Below are 21224 nucleotides of genomic sequence, written 5' to 3' on the forward strand. Positions count from 1 at the left end.
AGTGGCGCATCATATAACAGCGGCAGATAATTGAGCTTTTGGAAGGAGCCGCGTGTCTAGAGACACAAAAATCAATCCTCATATTGGCGTGAGCGGCCTTCACGGTGATTTGACAGATCGCTGTGGCTCAAACGTCAGCAAGACTTACGCTCCGAAAGCCTATAGCAATAAGGAATGTTGCGCATTGGATATGTTTATTAAAACATGAGGTCTATAATTCGTCGCACAAACTAGCGCAACCAAAACCCTCATCCCCATGCCTTGTGCTGAGCAGGTTGTGCACTTACGGGCCACACAAACGTTTGCCCGCACGCGGTGACAGCGTTGCCTGACAGCTGCAGTGCGCTGGCCTGCCGCGAAATGTCACAATAGGGGTCGAAAGAAAAGCAAGAAGAAGATGGTATCTTTGTATCGGTATCGGTAGGGGCGAAAGCGACAGTGCGACAACTGTGGCTGCCGCTGGTTCCGTGTGAGCACGCTGTAATCCATCCGTGCGCGTGTGCCCTTTCCGTTCGGTTCTGTGTGTGCTGCCCTGTCAAAGAATACCATTTTCAGTCTCCCATTTTCAAACCCACGGAAACGTAATTCCTTACCAACGGTGGGGGTAGGGGTGGGGGTGGTGCTGGTCCTGGTGGTAGTAGTAGTAGTAGTAGTGTGTGTGTATGTGTGTGTGTGTATATGTTTAGTGTGATATAGTGCTACAATAGTTTCCAGTAAAAAGGTTTTCGTGCTGTGCTGTCTCCCGTACACACTCTTCTCTCGCTCTATGTCTCTCCTGTACTCCTGTGCAAACCTTCCCCTCTCCCATGGATATGCAAATCTATTTCTTTAAATTATTCTTGTATGTAGCGGTCGAGCGTAATACGCACGCCGGCGAGGGGGAGAGGATGAACGCAAAGCGCATCGTGGTGCGACTCGCGACACACACACGCACGCATGCACACACGCAAGGCTAGATTTTCTTCGTTTCAATTAGCACACGCAACCCGTTCCCCGGTTGTCCGCGCCGCTCCAGGCAGCTTGCGATACGAACGCATCAGCGCACCAATACACCCGGGTCGAGATCGCGGCTGCTTGTTGGTTGTGTGGCATATCTTTTACTTTCGAACAAAGCTTAACCCCAGCACTATCCGTCGGCTGACCGACCTGCTGGGTAAATGCTGTGCAGTCGTGATTTACCGTCCAGGGTGTGTGTGTGTGAGTGTGTGTATCTTTCTATTAGTTCGTTCACCAATTTCAATTGGTGCTGGCCGTGTGTGTACCTCAACTTCAACAACCAACCAAATCCAATATCAATTCATTCTCGTCGCCTTTGTCACGCTTTCTCTCTCTCGCTCGCTCTGGCTCAGTTTTACTCGCGCTCTAATTTATTTCATCGTTTTCGCTCTCCTTCGCTCCGTCTCCTTGTGCCACCTGTGTTTGATAAAAAAAACACACATCCAGACATTTTGCATTTTGTGCACCACCATTCGCAAAGAAGACCGAGCGTGTGTGTGTGTGTGTGTGTGTGTGTGTGTGTGTGTGTGTGTGTGTGTGTGTGTGTGTGTGTATGTGCCATTGGATACGGATTTCTTCTGCAAGAACCTGGCCGGATATCGTACCCCGTTTTAGTAGTGCCGAGCACGCGGCACAGAGTGACAATTGTGCAACAAATCCGGTGCGTTAAACCGGCCCTCTACGTGTGTGTGTGTGTGCGTGGCGGTCTGTCTCAGCTTGTTCGTATTTGTGTACGTGTGTGTATGTGTGTGTGTACGTGCGTATAAGCGTGATGGGGGTGTAAACTGGAATTAAAATCTTGGCAAAAAAATAAATAAATAAAATAACAATCATCCCATTTTCCAAGGAGGAATACTATTCTAGTACAGTGGAACCCCAACATAACGAGTTCAATCCGTTCCAGTGGCTCAATCGTTATGCGGGAGACTCTTTTCGATATAATGTGGTTGAAAAGTAAAATAATTGGCTCCTGGACCACAACTGTGCCGGTATGAAAGCATATGCGTGTCTGGCCAAAATGGAAAAGGTCTTTGAGATAGCGAATACAATTTCGAAGATATGTGTGATTTCACTATTTCTTTGTCATTGTTAATTGGTCCATCAGTCTTCAAATGAAGTCCATTTCATTTTGTTTAATATTTTAAAAACATTGATAAATCCCATTGCTTCCCACACGTGGTTTTGTGTATAGAGCGACTGCTTCGCCCGGTTGATGCTTGCAAACCTAAGAGGAAACATTTTCAAGCTACCCGCTTGCATTGCTGCAAAATAACAATGATACACGACGATATTTTCTGGGAAGAGTTTGCTGTCAGAAGCTGTTGGATATTTGATGCTAGACTTTTTGTTTTGTTCCTAAATAAGCATCAGAATTGCATATTGGTTTGTGATTTCCGAATTGAGATTTCGCCAACTTCATGGGCTATCACCAATCTCCAATTCCAATCTATCACCAGATCGTGCGTTAATCAAATCTTTGTATCGAAACGCAAGAAACACTCGTCTGTGCACTACTGATGTGCTCTTTGGAGTACACCCACGACTCCGATCCGACTTCGGCTATTGTTAGTCCGATTCTGACTCCGCCAAAATCCGAACCTTTAGTTCTGCGCGCTGTCGGAGTCGTCCGGAGTTGTTCAGAGTTGTCCGAAGTCGGCCGTAGTCGACCATAGTCGGAGTCATTCCGAGTCGTCCAGAGTCGATCGGAGTCGATCGGCATTGAAATCGAACGGAGCCAACATGAGCCGTCCGCTTTAATGTGCTTGTGATCAGTCATTTTATTTCGTTGTGTTTTTTTATCTTATACTTAGCGCATGCACTTCGTATATAGGCCTGTTTTACTGTTCCAACCGATTGCGGACAATTCCAACGACTCTTGACTTTAGGTGACTCCGAATGACTCCGACTCCGAATATTTATAGTTTTTATTAAATGATTCGGAGTTTTATATTAAATGATTCTTAGTAGCAAAGCTCTTGTTTGCCTGAGAGATTATTAAAACAACATAAATGCTCAGTGTTAACCGATCGTGATCATGATTTCACATCGGCACTGCAAGATTTGTCAGGAACCCAAATTAATGGTGTATTGCTCGTTATGCGAGATTTTACTCGTTATGAGAGGCATTGTTGGAGCATTTAAATTTGCTCGCTATGCGAAAAACTCGCTATATGGGGTACTCGTTATTAGGTGTTTCACTGTATTTGCATCTTCATCCATCATTGTCGTCTGGGTAGCATGTGCTCGATATGTTTGTGATGTTAAGTGAAGCTCCTGACTTAAATTTAGTTTTTTTCTTCTTCTCTGTCTCTCTTTATCTCTGTATCTCTCGGTGTACAACTTCCTTTGCACTTTACTGTCTGCCATATAAACACACATATGTACACACTCACACATAATACACCATGCCACCTCCACCGGAAAACTGAAAAAAAATCGCAATCTTTCAACTTCACATGTTACACCCACCCACCCGCCCCGCCCGTTGTTGTATTGTGGACTGTTTTTTGTGCTGTAAAAAGAAAACACACGTGTATTTACATTCTCTTTTCTCTTTCCCCAACCTCTACACCCCTCCTCTATTTTCCCAATTTTTCCTTCCACCCCCTTTCCGTCTCCATCCTCTCTACCGTATTCATCCCCTTTCCATTTGCAGGTGTTAAAAAGGTTTTATTGAACACAACAACAAAAAATATTCACAGAAGCAGCATCATCAATCCTAAAAACAAAATCCAAATCTAACGGAAGAAAAAAAAAACGAAAACGTTGCACAAAACGGCACGTGTGAGAGATTTTTTGTGTTGTATAGTACTCGTTGTACGTTCGTTTGTTTCCAATTTGAATAGTTTTGAGTTTGCTGTTTTGGTTGTCTATACAAAAAAAAAAACAATAAAACAATATTTCCTATTCGTATCAGGCCCATGCGCCCGAGTTTTGCCTTTAAAACAGGGTTTAAGGGTACTTAAAAACGGATAGTGAAACAAGTAGAACGAAAAAACAACCCATCCCGCTTCCCAATTCTACCACCACCCACTATCCGGTTTTATCCCCCGTAAGACATATTTTCTGTTCGGGGGTATCCTTCCCACAAGGGGGAGAAAAAAAAACACACACACCCCGTCACAGTCTCTCGGCGTCCAAGCAGTGTTGTCGTAAAACAACAACATCAACACACCCCTAAAACGCAAAGCAAGTTCTCTAAAGATGCTTCTCAGCCGAAATAAGTAATTGTTGATTTTACTTTCCTTCTTTCTTTTTACTTTATTTTCTTCTCTACTTAAAGTCCGTTTTTCCACCTTTCTTTAACTCCTCGCCAACCTCTCACTCTTTTTCCCCGGTACCATTTCCAATCCTTTTCCATCCCCCCTTAAACCTGGCCCATCCTTCTTACTTCGTAGAAAATTAACGATTTTGATCACTAACACTTTCACACTAACACAGCCAATACGTTGCATGAGCATCATTGTTATCCGCCATTCCCCCTCCCCACCCTCACCTCATCCCTCTTTCGCATCCCGATTCTACCGTAGAAATGTTACAACTAGAAAGCAAATTTAATCGCCCGTTCTGTAACGATCAAACAAGTAGTAGCACCGTATCTAACCTTCCAGTGCATGGCCATTCCTCCTCCCGCCGCCCACCATTGCAGACCGTCTTGCTCGTTTAACTTTGCCCTTCTGACGACAAGCCTCCCTCCCATTCACCCTCCGGTTGTCCTTCACCCAGCTCAAAAGTATGGGCTCTAATGAGCCCGTCCCACTAACACAACAGTATCTCGATCGCTATAGATAGTAGTGCTTTCTATTTCCATCTAACCACCCCCCCTCCTCTTTTTTTCTTTTCGTCTAAATATTGTGTTGGTAAATCTGGTACCATCATCTAAACGCCGGGTGCTGGCCGGGCCTCTGTTCCTCATTCCAGACTCGGAAGTATACGTCCGGCGAAGCACCTGAAGCTCGACAGCATGGACGCACCGGCAACGTCCGATATCGTCATCATCAATGGGAATTCTCATCCGGATCTGGCGAACCTGATTGCAAAGTACGGACCAAACTGCCCTTCAACATCTCCCTTCCACCCAGGCGCAACACCCAATGCTTGCCGTTGGCAGTTCCTTCTGCTATTGATCAAACAGCTGACCTCTGCAGCACATCGGTCGGACGACTGCTACTTGGGTGCTCTGCCGGGTGTTTGGCGGGATTGCTTCCGTTCAGTTTGCCTGTTGTGTGTTTTCTCATGGTTGGCTTGTATTTTTCTTTTTCTTTTTATTTCACGAACCTCTAACCCGCTCTCGCGAAGTCGGCTCGGTGTGGCGAACGGTGGATGCGCGGTTTATCACAAAACGAATCGCGAAACGATGGTCGAGATAGGCGATTCCGTGCGCGGTAAAGACATCTACATCATACAGACCGGCACAAAGTGAGTTTAGCGATGTGGATAGGCATGTAATGTTGCCATTTCTTCGTAGAGTGCATTAGGTTTGGGTGTATGAAAATGTGGCGGGAACAAGTAGTATGGACGAAATGTGAATTTCCTGCTTGTCTGCGACAAATCGATTTGTTTCCTGTTTATTATTATTATTATTTTTTATTATTCAGGCGAAAAGGCCGTATTGCTGACAGGGTTTTCCAGGGAGATTCTCATAGTTGTGGGACATTTCCTTGACTCCTTCTTAAGAGGATGGAACTTCATATGATGGAAATTGAACTCTATGGCACCCTTTTTGGACATGTTCCTTGGAAATTCCTTTTCGATTTGTCCGACAAGGGTGCTTCTTCTTCTTCTTCTTCTTCTTCTTCTTCTTCTTCTTTTGGCTTAACAACCGTTGTCGGTCAAGGCCTGCCTGTACACTACTTGTGGGGTTGGCTTTCAGTGCCTTTTGGAATACTTCCCACAGCAGGATAGTCAGTCCTAGGTATGGCGGCACGATCTATTCGGGACTTGAACCCATGACGGGCATGTTGTTTAAGTCGTACGAATTGACGACTGTACCAGGAGACCGGCTATAGGGTGCTATAGAGTCCAATTCCCATTACATTAGGTTCATTTCACTTAAGAAAGACCCAATAAAGTGTCCCACGGCTATGATTACTCCTGGAATACCCTGTAAAAGTAGAGTATACAATTATAATTCATAGCGCTATAATCCAATATTGGCTGGGAGCCATTTACTTCTCTGAACCTCTGAACCTCCTCTGAACCTTATCCCGGGTGTACTCGGACGTTTTGGTTCGTGTCCAGTCCGTCCGTCCAGTTCATGATTTTGTGGTCCTTTAAACTTGGTGAGTTGTCACTCAAGTTGTCCATAAGGCAAAAATTCGGCATCGACTCCGGTAATTTCAAAACCGGTAGGTCCGCTCAGCCAACTCATCCAGAGTCGTTCGGAATCGTCCAGAGTCGTCCGGAGTCGTTCGGAGTCGTTGGAGTCGTTCGGAGTCGTCGGAGTCGTCCGGAATCAGATGAGTTCGGAGTCTTCAGTCGGAGCACACGGCTCGGACGTGCTCCTGTCGACTCGAAATGACTTCGGCTTCGGACGACTCCGAACGACTCCAGGCCATTTCAGACGTCTCTGAATGACTATGGACGACTCCGGATGTTTTCGAACGACTCCTGACGACTCCGGATGACTCCGACTCCGGGCGTAACTAGGAACATCGGAGTCGTGGGTGCGCTCTAAAGTGCACATCACTAGTCTGTATCATTTGGTTCTCAGGCCTTTTGTTGAACATAGTCGTGTCTGGCAGCAGTGGTCCGAGTGACATGGCGGGGGTCTGTATCGTTTGGTTCCCAAACATTTCGTTGGATATAGTCCTTTCCATCAGTAGTAGTTCTAGTGACTTGGCAGGGGTCTATATCGTTCCACAGCCATACATATTGCACTTATTCATTCTTACATTCATCCATACATTCATTCATCACTAACAATCTATGTGCAACTTATAGCACATGGAGAAACAAGAGGGAATTGTACAGGATACAAGATCGCTGTTGCCAACCGGCCATCACTCAACTGCCAAACGTCATTGTGCACACAGATCGATATTCTATGTCGTAGAATCCAAGCCCGCAGCAGCCATACCATGGAGTCGACCTGTCCTATACGCTGGTGATGTGCAGCAAATGTGAAATGCTTAGACCTAGGTCTAGAGAATACGCACGATCTCTAGGGATGTTATGGAACCAAGGTTTCGAGCATACACGAGGAGTGATTGAATATTGGAACCTTCCGAGTTCATCCGAGTCCCACAAGCTCTGCCAACGTACCATGCAGAACGCCTGTGGGTTCCGCAAGAATTCATGAAGAAGGATAGGCCTATCAAAAAAGAACCATTCCCCAGCGCCCCCTTTTGGCTAAATAGCCAGCCTGTTCATTTCCTGGTATTCCACAATGAGCAGACAATTTTTCCAACAAGGAGCTTAAGACCTTTACAATTACTTTCACAAAATGGTCTGGGCTCTCAATAGCCTTCATGGATTTTAAGGCTTTAATAGCGCTTAGGCTGTCTGAAATAATTACGTAGTGATCCGGAGCGCATGCACTCATCAACAGTAAGGCATAAAAGATTGCGGCGAGCTCCGCTACATATACTGCCAAAGACGCATTTCCTATGCCTTTTACACTTAAATATGCCTAAAGAATGCTTTATTTTGAGTGTACTAAGTCACATAGTTTGCAACATGTTTTTTAAGATGCTTAACTGTGTTAAAAGTTGTAGAAACTTTAAAACATTCTGAAGACGCCTATAAGACTGTCTGTTAAAACTCAAATCAGAGTTATGATAGCTGGCTTTAACCTGTAGACGTATTTTGAAGCACGTTTTAGGACTCGTTTTTTTACTCTTCCCGCTACGGACATTTAATGGGGCCAGCCAGTGATGCGAACATTTTCACGGTTTTAATTGATTTTGAAAATTCAAAAGTAATGATGATTTTTTAAAAACCATGTTGTTATTACCTGATATTGTATCAAATCAGTAAAATTTATTCAAATAACTGTCAAATGCAAGAAACTGCGTTTGTGTAAATATGCGTATACCAGGTTTCGCGTATCTCGGACACTAGCTGCACGTAAAGATTCTTAAAAAGATGTTAGTCTGCACAAGTACTTCCTAAAGCTATGTACTATTTGAAAGTATCTTGGTCACAGATAATGCTCTATAAATCGTCCTAAAATGTGATCCTTCTGGTCTTAAGGCAATAGAATCCATTTTTATTGATTTAATTGTAGATATGTTTTACCAATATGTTGATATTTTGATAAACAAAATCATGATTTACATGACATTAAAAAATGTCAATTTCCAATACGCTTTTCACGTCATGGTTATTATGGCACAGCCGTAAAATAGCATTTGTGACTGTGAGTGTTAAAAACAAATCTGTATTTTTAAGTAATATTTTTAATCTAAAAAGATGGATGTTATTGAGGGGTTTTGATATATTTTAAATCAATATGAAATATTTCAACAGTGAAAATTTCTTGGTATGAACTTCTGCTCATTCGCGGGCGATTTGACAAAAAAATCGAGTAAACATTTAGCAATCAATTTCAAACACTATTATGACTTCATATTCATTACTTCATTGCCGTTTCAAGAACATATCCAAAGAAAGAGGCTGTAATTTTGACAGTCTAACTAGCACTCTCAACAAAGTTCTGTAGATGGGCCCTTTAAGTTTTAAGTTTTATTGTAATCTTATTAGGTCATACAAGACATTCAATTGAAAAAGGAAGTCCTAATGAAATAATCGTAACTACAACGTTCAACTTATGATAAGATTTAAAATGTTCCTTGGGATGAGCATTGTTGGCGTAATTAAAAAAATGCTTCGCAGCTCGTGTTGTGTACACCAAAACCAATGCCCTCTCTGATGAAGATCCGTCAGTATAAAAATAGTTACTCTTAGCATGGTCATGTTTATCCACAAACGTGATGACGATTGTCATCCTACGAAGGTTATTGGGGATACCTTTATTTCAATCCCTCAACGAGCTATCTGTACTTAAAATGGAACTGCGGGGATTTTCCTGTTTATTGATAGCTGAAACATGTTCAATCGCAGTTACAAACCAAACAGAAAATCTAACGTTGTCACAATTCCGCAGACACTTACCGTATTGCGATAGTGTCATATTTTTACAATAGTGTGTAGAAGGAGAGATAATGCATTTTTAAAATGAGAATGCTTTTTTTATCTTGTTATAAGAATCGGCTTCTCTGAAAGTAATTTTGTAGATGATGAAAGCTGTTATAAATTGTTCGTTGTCTAGACTTTATGGCAAAACGTTCCAGACTAGATAGCCATCTAAATTTATCTAAAACCAAACACATAAACGCACTAAAAAACACGCCCTTTCTTTCGCCCCAACTTCACAGAGATGTGAACAACAACATCATGGAGCTGCTGATCATGGCGTACGCGTGCAAAACCTCCTCGGCAAAATCGATCGTCGGCGTGATCCCGTACCTGCCGTACTCGAAGCAGTGCAAGATGCGCAAACGGGGCTGCATCGTCTCGAAGCTGCTGGCGAAGATGATGTGCACCTCCGGCCTGTCCCACATCATCACGATGGATCTGCACCAGAAGGAAATACAGGGGTTCTTCGACTGTCCGGTGGACAATCTGCGCGCCTCCCCGTTTCTGCTCCAGTACATCCAGGAAAGCATCCCCGACTACCGTAACTCGGTGATCGTGGCCCGCAATCCGGGCTCGGCAAAGAAGGCGACCTCGTACGCGGAACGGTTGCGCCTCGGCATCGCCGTGATACACGGCGAGCAGAAGGAATCGGAAGCGGACGAAGTCGACGGGCGCAACTCGCCGCCGACGCTGCCGAAATCGCGCACGATGGACGTGTCCGGCGGGGTGCCGATCCACCCGGCGAAGGAGAAGCCGCCGATCAACGTGGTGGGCGACGTCGGCGGCCGGATCGCGATCATGGTGGATGACCTGATCGACGACGTGCAGTCGTTCGTGGCGGCGGCCGAGGTGCTGAAGGACCGGGGTGCGTACAAAATCTACGTGCTCGCGACGCACGGCCTGCTCAGCCAGGATGCGCCCCGCCTGATCGAGGATTCCGCCATCGACGTGGTGGTGGTGACGAACACGATACCGCACGAAATCCAGAAGATGCAGTGCCACAAGATTAAAACGATCGATATCAGTATTCTGCTGGCGGAAGCGATCAGGCGCATACACAACAAGGAGTCGATGTCATATCTGTTCAAGAACGTCACACTGGAGGACTAGGGAGTGAGGCGGCGCGTTTGTTTCGTGCTAACGATTTGGCCTACACCACACATCAACACAACGTGCTTTATTATCTTTTTTTCCTCCCGCAAACTTACTTGGTGCTTTTGGTAAAATCGCATTTTACACACCCACACTTACATTCAGGCATGAAAGAAGAAAAAACCAAAAAAAAATAAGTTGTGTCCGGCGGCCCTGCACTGAAACAGTGTTTTGCGAAGGAAGGTATGCTAACAAGGCGCTAACAGCAGGGACCAAACCACAACCAACCTTTCACGCAACGAAGATAGGCATACAAGTTCTCAAAACGACCCTTTCGATTTTAATCCATAATTTTACTTACTTTGTTTTTATCGTGAAATGTTTCATGTTCTGTAAACGGCTAGTTCCATTGTTTCTATTTGTACTATCGTTTTCTCCTCTCCCCTTACCACTTTGCTTCCTGCACACACAGAGACAAAGAACAAAAGAGTTTAAAAAAAACATAAATATGATAGTTTAGTCAATATATAGTGTAGCGTTAGAGAAAGTAAGGATGTTGCTCGATGCAACGATCTGTGAGCAAACAAACAAACAAAAATCTGAAGCCCTGAATGCTAATACGTACTCTACAGGAAACAAAGATTGTGCAGGCAAAACAAACATGAAGAAAGCATGTCCTCCCGAGCAAACAGCTAAAGAATGATCGCACATTTCAACCCTGCGAAGCTTTCAGCTATTTTTTTGTTGTTGTTTCTAAATGTGCTCTGGTTTAAGGAAAAAGGGGCAAAAACACGATGACTATGAGGGAGGACTGGATGAGGATCTGGATCAATAAAGTACACAATGATTTTTGGAATTTTATTCCTCACACTGTTAGATAATAATCGTGGCCGTTGCTAAGTATTTTCTGTCACTCCGATTGGCAAGAGAAAGAAAATCGGAAGATTGCATCGAAAAGAGTTTGCAAATGTACCAACATCAATCCCAATTCTCCCACCCATTCCCAGTGCTGAATAAAATTGTACGATTTTCAATGTTTGTGTTCACCTTGTTGTTATTCTTGTTTTTTTTTCTTCTTTTTTCCTATAGTTCCAGATGTGACAGGGAGTAAAATGTTCTGTGCTTCGGTTAGTAGTTGAGTTACAATTTCTTTGCATTTGCATGATTTTTTTTTGGTTTCGTTTTTACCTTAGCGTGCGCGCAGTGCACATTTCTTTCTACTGTTTTGTTGATACTTTGTTTCGTTATTTTCTGTTTTCTTTTTTGTTTGTTTATCTCGGACATTGTATACACTCTCTGTATTTATATGCGTTTTTTTTTCAAAATTGGGAGTTCTAGCGACATTTTAAAACTGTGCCTTAATGGTTGGTGTGCGTGGACGAGTTTCTGTTTTTTATGGTTCACGGCGCATTTGCATCTGTTCTCTCCAGTTTCGCTGTATCTTTATTCCTGTTGTCCAAAACCCTGTTTGCCAGTTATCTCCGTTTGCAGATTGTAAAAGGGAATTTGCGAATGTGTAACTGTGTACGTGTGGTTGGGTGTGTGTATGTATGTGTGCATGTGCTGTTCCCTTTTTACATCTCGCAGATCACCGTCGCCAGCTGGAGGTCCGATTCGTCGGCCATGCGCATCGTCACCATGGCCTGGTTGCTGTACCGCCCGCTAGAGATCAGCCGCACCGAGGTCGTACCGCACAGGATGGTCTGGTCCAGGTCCACGCGGCCGCGGCTCCGGCCACAGATGGTGCTCGCGCGTACCAGCTGGTAGGACGGGTCCAGTCCAACCGAGCCACCAACCTCGAGCCTATCATCCATTCTGACGCGTTCGCACTGGAAATTCAGCAATAGATGGATTGAACGGGAAATTTAACAACACGTCATTCAGGGATTGAGAAGTTCCGGGAAGATCAAGGTCAAATCAAGATTAAAAGTACCATATTTCAGCGTGTATGACGACCCTCTTTTAGGTCGAAAATGACCAAAATCATACTGAGGGGGTCGTTATACACGGGTAGTGACTTTTCAATTACAGCTGAGACATCCCTTTTCTTTACATACGAAGACTAGAAATAGTAAGGGAAGGTAGGTAAAGACGGACACTGCGGGTAAGATGGACACTTCTCATAAATGCATGAAAAAGGTAATTTTCGAGTAATTCAACAATGTAGAATCCAAACTGAAGGTAAAACAACACATTTGAGAACATTTTTGGCATAACCAGGTTCCAGGCAGGTTCTTCACGAAATCCAATATTTTGTCACGACTTGGACAACTTTAATAAAAAAAGATATAGTACTGATATCAAATCGTTCAGGAATAGATGAGAGATTCTATGGGTTTACAGGTATCAAAAAGTTCAATCTTCAATGTAAGAAATGACTGGACCTATTAACAAGTCCCTCAAATATGCTGTTGTCGCGAACTTTCCGCGGGATAATTTTTTAAAGCGAAGATTTAAATTGTTATTCAGTAAGCTGGTGCAACGTCTACTGTTAGTGCCCGATATTTAAAAAGATGCCTTAGATTCTGCATTCTACGCTCTATTAGAAGCGGTGCTTACAATTCCTAAATTCACGGCTGAATGAATCGTCGTTGCAATTGGCCAAGAATTGGTTTATAAACGTACCAAGACGTAGAAAGCGATAGAATTTGTTAAAATACTGTAAAACTCTTCAATTTCCCACGTTTTCTAAAGGTGTCCATCTTAGCCTTCATGGTGTCCATCTTTCCCATATCAAGTGTCCGTCTTACCCGAACATTTCAAAACTGTACGAAAAAAATCATATTTTTCATTCATGAAAAAACGCAAAAATCGATGGACGCTTAAAAGTTTCAACACATTTTCTGATAAAACATTAGTATAAGATAATATATGCATATTTTCACGGTCGTTGCACCTATATATCCTTCGATTTTTACCATTTCCCTTAACGTGTCCGTCTTTATCTACCTTCCCCTAAGGAGTGTATCCAAGGAAATACACAAGCAAAAAGGAAGAGATCTGGAAACAATTGATCTCTCTGGTTGTTTAAATTTAAATGCTCAAATTCATAAAAAGGAACCACTGAGGTTTACAACTGAGGTAAAGCTCCGAAAATGCCAAACGAATACAAAAGTAAACTGATGACCCTCATTTGCTTGTACTAGAAGCACAAAAAAATGGATCTAAATCCAATTGGTAACATAGACATTTGTTTTTGAATTTTGTAATATTAAAAATAATATAAAACTTTGTTTTCCAAATTTTTTGAATAATTCATTCCTGTGATAAATAGTTCGTTTTAAACGGTAAAATACTGCACTCATAGCCTGGAACGTGATCTATCTAGTGATGAATATCCATTAATTTGTTTCACACAAATGTCTGAAGAAGAATATGTAGACTTCAAAATGACTCCCAAAAAGGTCCACAACTCCAAACGTATCACCATCCAAGAGCGGCTTATGTGGGAAGACATCTAGAACGAGCCCATTAGGTCCTCCTATCAAGACATTCACGAGGAGGACTTTATCTATAGTTTACATAACTGCTCTAACAATAAATGACATTTTGTAGCTGACTTCCGATGCCGATGCTCGGGTGGACCAGATTAACGACGCAACAAGGATACTTACGTAACGGACACTTTCATTGATTTCTCCCACCTCCACGGCGACGACGGATACAACGGCCGGGAACAGAGCAGTCAGCGTGCAGTTCCGGCGCAGGCCATAGTTACGCAACATGTAGTACGGTGCCAAACCCTCCGCCATGATGTTGCATGCTGCATTGGATGGAAGCAGACGTGAGCATGAGGGCTTTTTATTTGTTTGTTTGTTTGTTTGTTTGTCAACGGCACAGGACACTCACGCTTTGGATTGTGATGGAATCGGGCGGACAGGACGAACGAACCACGCTCGGGTATGCGGTACTGTACCAGGGCCGCATTCTGGCTCGAGCGAAACACCCAAGCGTTCGAGGCCGCAGCGACCGTTTTGGGCGGCCACGGTCCGCCCCCGACCGACGCTCCCTGCTCGGCACAGAACTCCTGCACCCGCAGCTCCAGCGGCTTCTCGTGGTCGCGCTCGCCCGGGAAGTACTGCCCGTTCAGCTCCCAGCCGTCGACGAACGCCATAAGCCCGCCGGTGCGACAGTCCACGTTCACCTGCCTCATCGTCACCTCGATGGTTTGGTCGGGATCGGCCACAAAGTACACGCCGCACACGGTCGTCGCGCCCAGCGAAGGGTCATCCGGGTCGGCGCGTTCCGCGGACTCGACGCCCGGCGTCATCCAGTGGGCGCCGTGCTTGGACGTCGATCTTACCGGTGGCAGCTTGACGAAAGAAAACTCGCCCTCCTCCGACGTGACGTGCATACAGTCTGCGGGGAATGGTTTTGGGCGGGAGGAGCAGCATGTCATTGTCGTTAGCAGGGTGCGGTTTTTGGTGGAAACAAGGGGTTTGGTGTGTGGATATATCAGTAGCAAGTGGAGAGCTGTCAGTAGCACGCACTGTCTCGTTACGTGCACTTCAGAGCTTTCACGTGCCAGGCGTCACTTGAGAAGATAAGGGGGCGTGTGGGGGAGCTCCAACCAACAAGATCAGGTTGTGACGTAAGCCTAGGTTCCGAAACGCAGCGGAGGGAAGGACACGCCGGTGTACGCTTTCGCGAAAGGAAGAGTTTCTCTGTACGCTTGGAACTGAAGTGCAATCGAGGCAAGTGCTTTCGCAACAATTATCCAACCCGAACGCCCCAATTTCCCACTGTCCCGCTACCTACCCGTGATGAGATGTAGCTTTTCCTGCGGTGCTGTCGTCTGCTCCAGCTCAAACGATCGTCTAACTGCGTGCCAAGCCTGGGTGCGAGAGGGAAAGGATACAAAATCATGCGATGTGGCAAGTGGATCGGAAATGTAATGCTTAAAATAAATACATCTTGAAGTCATCCAGCAAAGCCGAGGCAAGGGTTTCAATGCTCAAGTCCTCCCCCCCCCCCCCGGGGGGGGGGGGCAATGGGTAACGCACCGAAAGCACGAGCAAAGGCAAAGAATAAATGAGCCAATAAATTGGCAATCGGCGAACGAAACGATGGGCCGTTAACTTTTCGCTGTTGGTCGCGTGGAAAAAGGGGCTTTCTTTTCAACAAATTTGTCCCATTTAAGCCCTTCCCCCTCCTCCCTCGTGATCCTTTCCCGTGTCACGCGTACTGTACCGCAGAGGAATGGATATCCATTAGGGAGTCTAAAAAAAACCTTTTCTTTTGGTACAATTCCCCACCGGCCCGGACAACGAAATGACGAAATTGGTGGGCGAAAACAATGCAACGCATTCAAACCCCGTAACTGTTGACGAAACAAAAAATAGAAAAGGAAGATGTAAAATAAATGCTACTTTTAAATTAGTTTTTCATCTTCTCGCTCCCTGGGCCAGCGGTCGAGCGGCCAATTTTATCCTTTTTGCTGGAAAAGGCGGAAAATTGGCACCAATTGCCCGGGCCGGACAATAGCGACTGAGGCAAACGCAAGCGCACGCGGAAGCGCGCGCGTTCCGTTTTATGCTGTAATTAATTCGCTTTCTAGCTGGTGTGTGTGTGTGTGTTTTTTTTATATTATTGCCTGCCTGCTCTCTAGTTTAGCAAAACTGCACAAAAGCGAAGGTGAAAATTAATTGCAAAAAATATATAAAAGGGCATCCCGGTTCAGTGGCGGGGATGCTTGTTTTTTTGTCTTCTAACGCTCCTCCCCACTCTCCAATGCCGGTGGTGCTTAATGGTGCTGCACGTAGCAGGGAGCAAAGTGTCGGGCTGGAAGGTGGGAGCAGAAGTAGCAGGGGAAGCAAAAAGAAAAGGCGGCAAAAGTTTGCACCTAGCCGCTAGCAAGGTTGGTGCGCACGGTTGGACACAACCGCCCGCGAAATGAAACGCAAATATAACACGTAATTAAATTGTGCACAAATATTCAATTTCCCCCTTGTGGTCTGGTTTACCCAGTTGCAGTGTACGACGCGAGATCCCTCTCTGGTGCCTTTTTTCCCCACCCCTCCTTCCCCACACTGCGAGATGACCAGGAAGCAGCATTCAACGAAGGGCATCCTTCGCCGTGTCGAAGGTTGCTCTTCACGCGACGCTAATTTAATGTGTACGTAAGTGGGGCGTCTATTACTTTTTTCTGCTTTTTGTTGTTTTACTGCAACTCGTAGCGTTAAACATGATGTAGCATTTCTCGGGCGGGAGGACGTCCGATGTTTGGAAATGCTTTTACATGCTTTCACGCTAACACAGAATTGCGGAAGCCACGCGGCAGAATATTCCGATCGGCTAAAAGGTGGGCTTTTAGGATGGCGGCCTCTGTTGCAGACTAGACGTACAATTTATGAATCATATTATTTCATTTGATTGTATGCGTGGTGCTGCACTACACCTTTAGAATGGCTATCGTCTGTAGGTGTCCAATTTGATTTGCGTAAATGGTACAGTTGTCAACTCGAACGACTCAATAATATGCTCGTAATGGGTTCAATCCTAGAATGGACCGTCCCCTTGTAGCAAGGATTGACTATCCGGCTGCGTGATAATGAATTAAGTCTCGAAAGCCTGCATAGGCCGGCATGTCCGTGTAGGACGTTACGCCAAATAGAAGAAGAAATTCGCTCTTACAGGGTTTTTGAAGTGTTTCAGTTCTTCCACCTGATTTTCAACACGTCTCAAGCTCGATTGTGTTTGACAGTTCTTTGTGGCGTGTAGAAAATCATGTGTAAGAACTGAAATTTTATCTTGATGCAAATATTCCATTTGAAAACTGTTGAAAACATTGTTGGAGGTGGTGAATAATGATATGCACATTCTAAAGTGACTTGAAATACCTTGTATTCAGCGCCTGTAAGATGATTTTAAACAGCTGTCAAATGGTGTACTTGCTTCAAAATAAGATGCCCGTTTGAACGTATCCAAAGGATGAAGTGCATTATAGGGTTTTCTAAATTTATTTCTAATGTCTACAACATTTTTAATTGCTAGCGAGATGTTTTTTAACAGCCGTCAAATGTTGTTACTCCATCACACTAATATTCCAGTTCTTTCACATGCTTTTCAACACGTTTCATGCTGGATTGAGTTTGGCAGTTCTTTGTGATATACTATGAAAAAAGCAAAAACAATATTGAACACTCTTGGAAAAAATAATTATCTAACAAATTACGTTCCATCAAACTAACCATCAAACCATGGCCAGGTTTTCATAACAATACATATCAACAAAAAATATCAAGACTGCGAATTGGTCATACCAAACTAACTCACAGTCACATAATTCCAAAAGAATCCCCAGCACTCTGCAAATACTGCGGAACACACATATCAGTCCGACATATACTACCAGAGTGCAACAGATACAAAAAGTTAAGGGAATCCTGTAATCGGAACAATAATATTGATGAATTTCTATCCGTGAACCACGAACAATTAAAAAAACTTATAACCTCTTTAAAAAAAACCATTTATACAACCTAATTTAATAATTGTAAGAAACAAAAATAAAAGCTAATCAAGTTGTAGATTCGAATATTCTAGAATAGTCTGACACAACATGATAAAAAGGGCCGATACTCACCACAGGGCAGATTTGGCTAACCAGTATAATCTCACGCACCTGTGGTAGAAAGGTTTAAGTTAACTAAACATCTTTTTTTTCAGAAAGAATCCTAAACATCTTAACAGAGGCGAAAGAGACCTAAGAGGTACAAAACCTCTTTAAATATTGAAACAACTACAAGTTCTTTGTGATGTGCTGAAAATCATGTGTTAGAATTAAAATTTTATTATGATAGAAATACACCATTTGACAGCTGTTGAAAACCATCTAGGAAGCGGTGAGTAATAATGGGACATTCGAGAGTGACTTGGAAAACCCTGTAAGGTGTTTTGTTGAGCAGGATATGCATAGTGTTCTGAACATCATTGAAGACTGTTTTTCATTTGTTACTGTGTTACACCATCTAATTACAGCACTCGAATGGTAGTCGGATGGAACAAAATGCTTCGAATCGGACAGCAAAATACATGCCATCCAATTCGAACCAATGAATGTTTTATCTACGTTTAGAAGCATTTCAACAAAATCCTGCATGCATAAAAATGTAAAAATAATTTTATTTTACGTTTCAATTTATCATGGCTGTTCGACCTTCCGTACGAGTGCCGCGATCAGGTGGACAGTCTTTCTGCGAGTTAATCAGTACATTTTTTTCCAACAACTGCATCATGAAAAATAAATTACAATTTTGCCAAAAGCTTTAAATCGTTAAAAAGACAGAAAACCCCGAATTTTCTTGAAGAATAGTATTGAATAAGTAAAAAAGCGCATAAAAGAACTAAATTCTATCAAAAATCATTATGTATCGACTATAATTTGGCTGAAAACGTAATATTCGACCTACGCGAATGTCACCGCAACGCATTAGTAACTCGGGGAAAGACTATAATAGATAAATTACACATATTCTTAATAGAAGCATTATACTAATGAAGGCCGTGATTGTAAAATCAATACCACCAGCATGGCCTCAAACTGAATACGCCCCCAAAACGAAACCTATCATCACCATTATCCGGAACAATGTATTAAACAAAATACCGTTCCAAGCAAATCTGTGCGCGCAAAAGGTGAAGATCACACACGCATCATTGGACCCCTGTAGCTGAATTCAATTATGCAAAACGGAACTGCTACTTCCTCCCCCAGTTGAAGAAGGAACACATTTGTACTCGGCAAAGTAGCTCTCGTACTGCTTGACGAGTCCTTGCCGTAAGTGGTTGCTCTCCAGTGCCGTACGCGGTACCCGGCCGTAACGAAATGCAAATGAGGCACCCGGCGCGCCCAGCCCCCTCCAGATCCACTCGAGCCACAAAGCCACACGCCATTGTGAAAGCCGAACGCAATGCAAATGCCTGCCCTCTGCCGTCAGCCGTTCGAGCAAGTAGCTCCTTCCAAAGACCACCCTCGAAACCCGCCTTCGAACAAATGGCTAAAAGGAAGCGTCCCACGCATTCGCGAACACCCAAAGGGGAGGAGGATGGCATCCCATATGTATATGTGCTCATGAAATATGCAGCAAGCGGTTGCAGGCAAAGAGAGAGAAAGAGGGAGATAGAACGAGAACGAAAGGGAAAGAAAGGGAAAGATCAACCGAGGAGGGAGCCTGCTGCGTTTCCGCGGCCCCGTGGCTCTTGCACTGCTGATTAGGGCGGTGCAACAGGTGTGTAATGGAAACTCTCGTGAAAACAATTGCCCGGCTCGGTGCAGCATGCAACTGTTGTAAAGTAGGTCCTTTGCAACATACAAAAAACATACAGACACACATACACACACACACAAGCACGACAATAGAATGGCAAGTAGCACTGGTTTTCCTACCTTCGCCTGGAAGCAGAGGATCAGCACCTGAAAAAACAACATCATAACACCCCGCATCGCCATCCTGCACGTGGCTCGTCCCTCTCTCCGAGTTGTTTTGCTGATGGTAGTCGGTCGTGTGGGCGCGGGCTGAGGGGTTGTTTTCTTCCGCTGTTAAAATAGAAGAAAAAGTTTCAATGAAAATGAAACAAAAAAAAGGATGAAAGAAAAAGAGCAAAACTTTAGCAGTAACCAAAATAATATTTTTTCCGCCTGAGTTAGCGCGCCGCTGCGGCTAGAATAACACAAGCTGCGCGTTTGTGGCGCCGTTTCTTGTTTTCGAGCTGGTTTTGCAAGCAAAGGAGAAATCAAATGCATAAACTTTAACAGCTGATTTGGCTTTCTGTTGAACGCATTTAAAGAGATTGATCTCCAAGGATGGTTGCACAACTTTATGGTTTGATGTTTCTTTAGGATGTTACTAGGATGTTTGGTGTTTCTTTAGGATATTTGGTGATTCCGTTAATGTTACGAGACCTACATCACTGTGCGTGACGCAGTTAGGTACGAAAAAAAATGTATCAATTTAAGAGTATTGTGGCAGAAGATTTCAAGTGATTTTTATCAGCTAATAAGGATTTTTGTTGAATTCTCTTGAGTTTGAATATTATTCAAATAAACATAAATCTAAATATTAATTGAAAATGAAATGAGAGAAACATGAATTTGCTGCCTTTATGTTACCGGCTACATTAGACAGGGAAAAAACTTATTTAAATTCACCATCACAAAACAACCACTAACTCACAATGATGTATGTAACTGCTCACAGAACTGCTGTTTTATCGATACCGATTTCACCCAACATTGCCCTTTACAAACGGTTGCATTTAAATTGTCCTTTCGATGGCGTTTCAAACGATTACACTCGATCACTACGGTAGTTGGCGCAATCTTCAAGAAATGCACTTAATTTTTTTCTAGCTCACATGCACTTCCACACACATACACACACACATACACATCTACACACGAAATAAATAGGCGCAAACTGGCAGCGGGAGCGTGCTCAGATGCAGGATCGCGAAGCTGCGATCCACGCTGTTGCCGCTCGACAGTCTGGATTGATCGAAGTTGATTGCTGAGGCTCGGCAGGTAGGACACGCTCGCACCAGCCAATGGACGCTGGCAAACTGGCGACTGGCGACGATTTTTCACTGCACACTGGCACGATGGCTGGCAGCATCCGGTCGAACGGTTTCTGCGGATTGCGGCCGACCGGCGGCAGTTGGTCCCGTTTTAAAGGCATGCCCGATCCCTGCCCCGGGCCCCCCTTTCCCGCTTGCACCGTCCGCTTGTCATCGCCCCCGAGCGCTCTATCTCTTTCGCGACCGCACAGCCACCAGGCGTCTCCATATGAGCATCTCATCACGGGTGTGCTTGTTTTCCATCTCAATCGGTAGTGCGTTCCCGCTCGCTCTCGGTCTTTCCCTCTTTCTGCCGTGCTTCCTTTTCGTATTATTTTTCCCGCTCACGCGATTGCACGTACCTGAGCTTTATCTTTTCTTTGCTGTCTGCCACTCGCTCTCTTTCTCGCTCCATTTGTGGCTGAAAGTTCCCTTTAGGTTTT

General features: G+C 44.1%; 2 protein-coding genes across 13 annotated transcripts; one reads left to right on the forward strand and one right to left on the reverse strand.

Moving 5' to 3' along the window:
- The first annotated feature begins 382 nt into the window (after positions 1 to 382).
- On the forward strand, positions 383 to 11108 carry LOC121603710 (phosphoribosyl pyrophosphate synthase-associated protein 2). 11 transcript variants are annotated; one of them, XM_041932846.1, is made up of 5 exons: positions 439 to 520; positions 3653 to 4220; positions 4918 to 5037; positions 5296 to 5415; positions 9375 to 11108. In XM_041932846.1, exons 2-5 carry the CDS (start codon positions 4201 to 4203, stop codon positions 10243 to 10245), a joined length of 1131 nt encoding a protein of 376 aa, XP_041788780.1. In that variant the 5' UTR covers positions 439 to 520; positions 3653 to 4200; the 3' UTR covers positions 10246 to 11108. The 11 variants fall into 11 exon arrangements, with proteins under 11 accessions (XP_041788859.1, XP_041788817.1, XP_041788780.1 ...); XM_041932855.1 differs by having other exon boundaries at positions 490 to 581; XM_041932876.1 differs by lacking the exon at positions 439 to 520 and adding an exon at positions 526 to 581 and having other exon boundaries at positions 3699 to 4220.
- Positions 11109 to 11263: 155 nt separating this feature from the next.
- Positions 11264 to 20910, reverse strand: LOC121603745 (corticotropin-releasing factor-binding protein). Of its 2 annotated transcripts, none has more exons than XM_041932946.1 (6): positions 20403 to 20910; positions 19616 to 19765; positions 14986 to 15061; positions 14077 to 14586; positions 13842 to 13990; positions 11264 to 12056 (listed from the first exon to the last, which is right to left on the reverse strand). In XM_041932946.1, exons 2-6 carry the CDS (start codon positions 19676 to 19678, stop codon positions 11802 to 11804), a joined length of 1053 nt encoding a protein of 350 aa, XP_041788880.1. In that variant the 5' UTR covers positions 19679 to 19765; positions 20403 to 20910; the 3' UTR covers positions 11264 to 11801. The 2 variants fall into 2 exon arrangements, with proteins under 2 accessions (XP_041788880.1, XP_041788889.1); XM_041932955.1 differs by lacking the exon at positions 20403 to 20910 and adding an exon at positions 20339 to 20398.
- Between the last annotated feature and the right edge of the window lie 314 nt (positions 20911 to 21224).

This window comes from Anopheles merus, chromosome X, assembly GCF_017562075.2.
Source record: "Anopheles merus strain MAF chromosome X, AmerM5.1, whole genome shotgun sequence".
Lineage (NCBI taxonomy): Eukaryota > Metazoa > Arthropoda > Insecta > Diptera > Culicidae > Anopheles > Anopheles merus.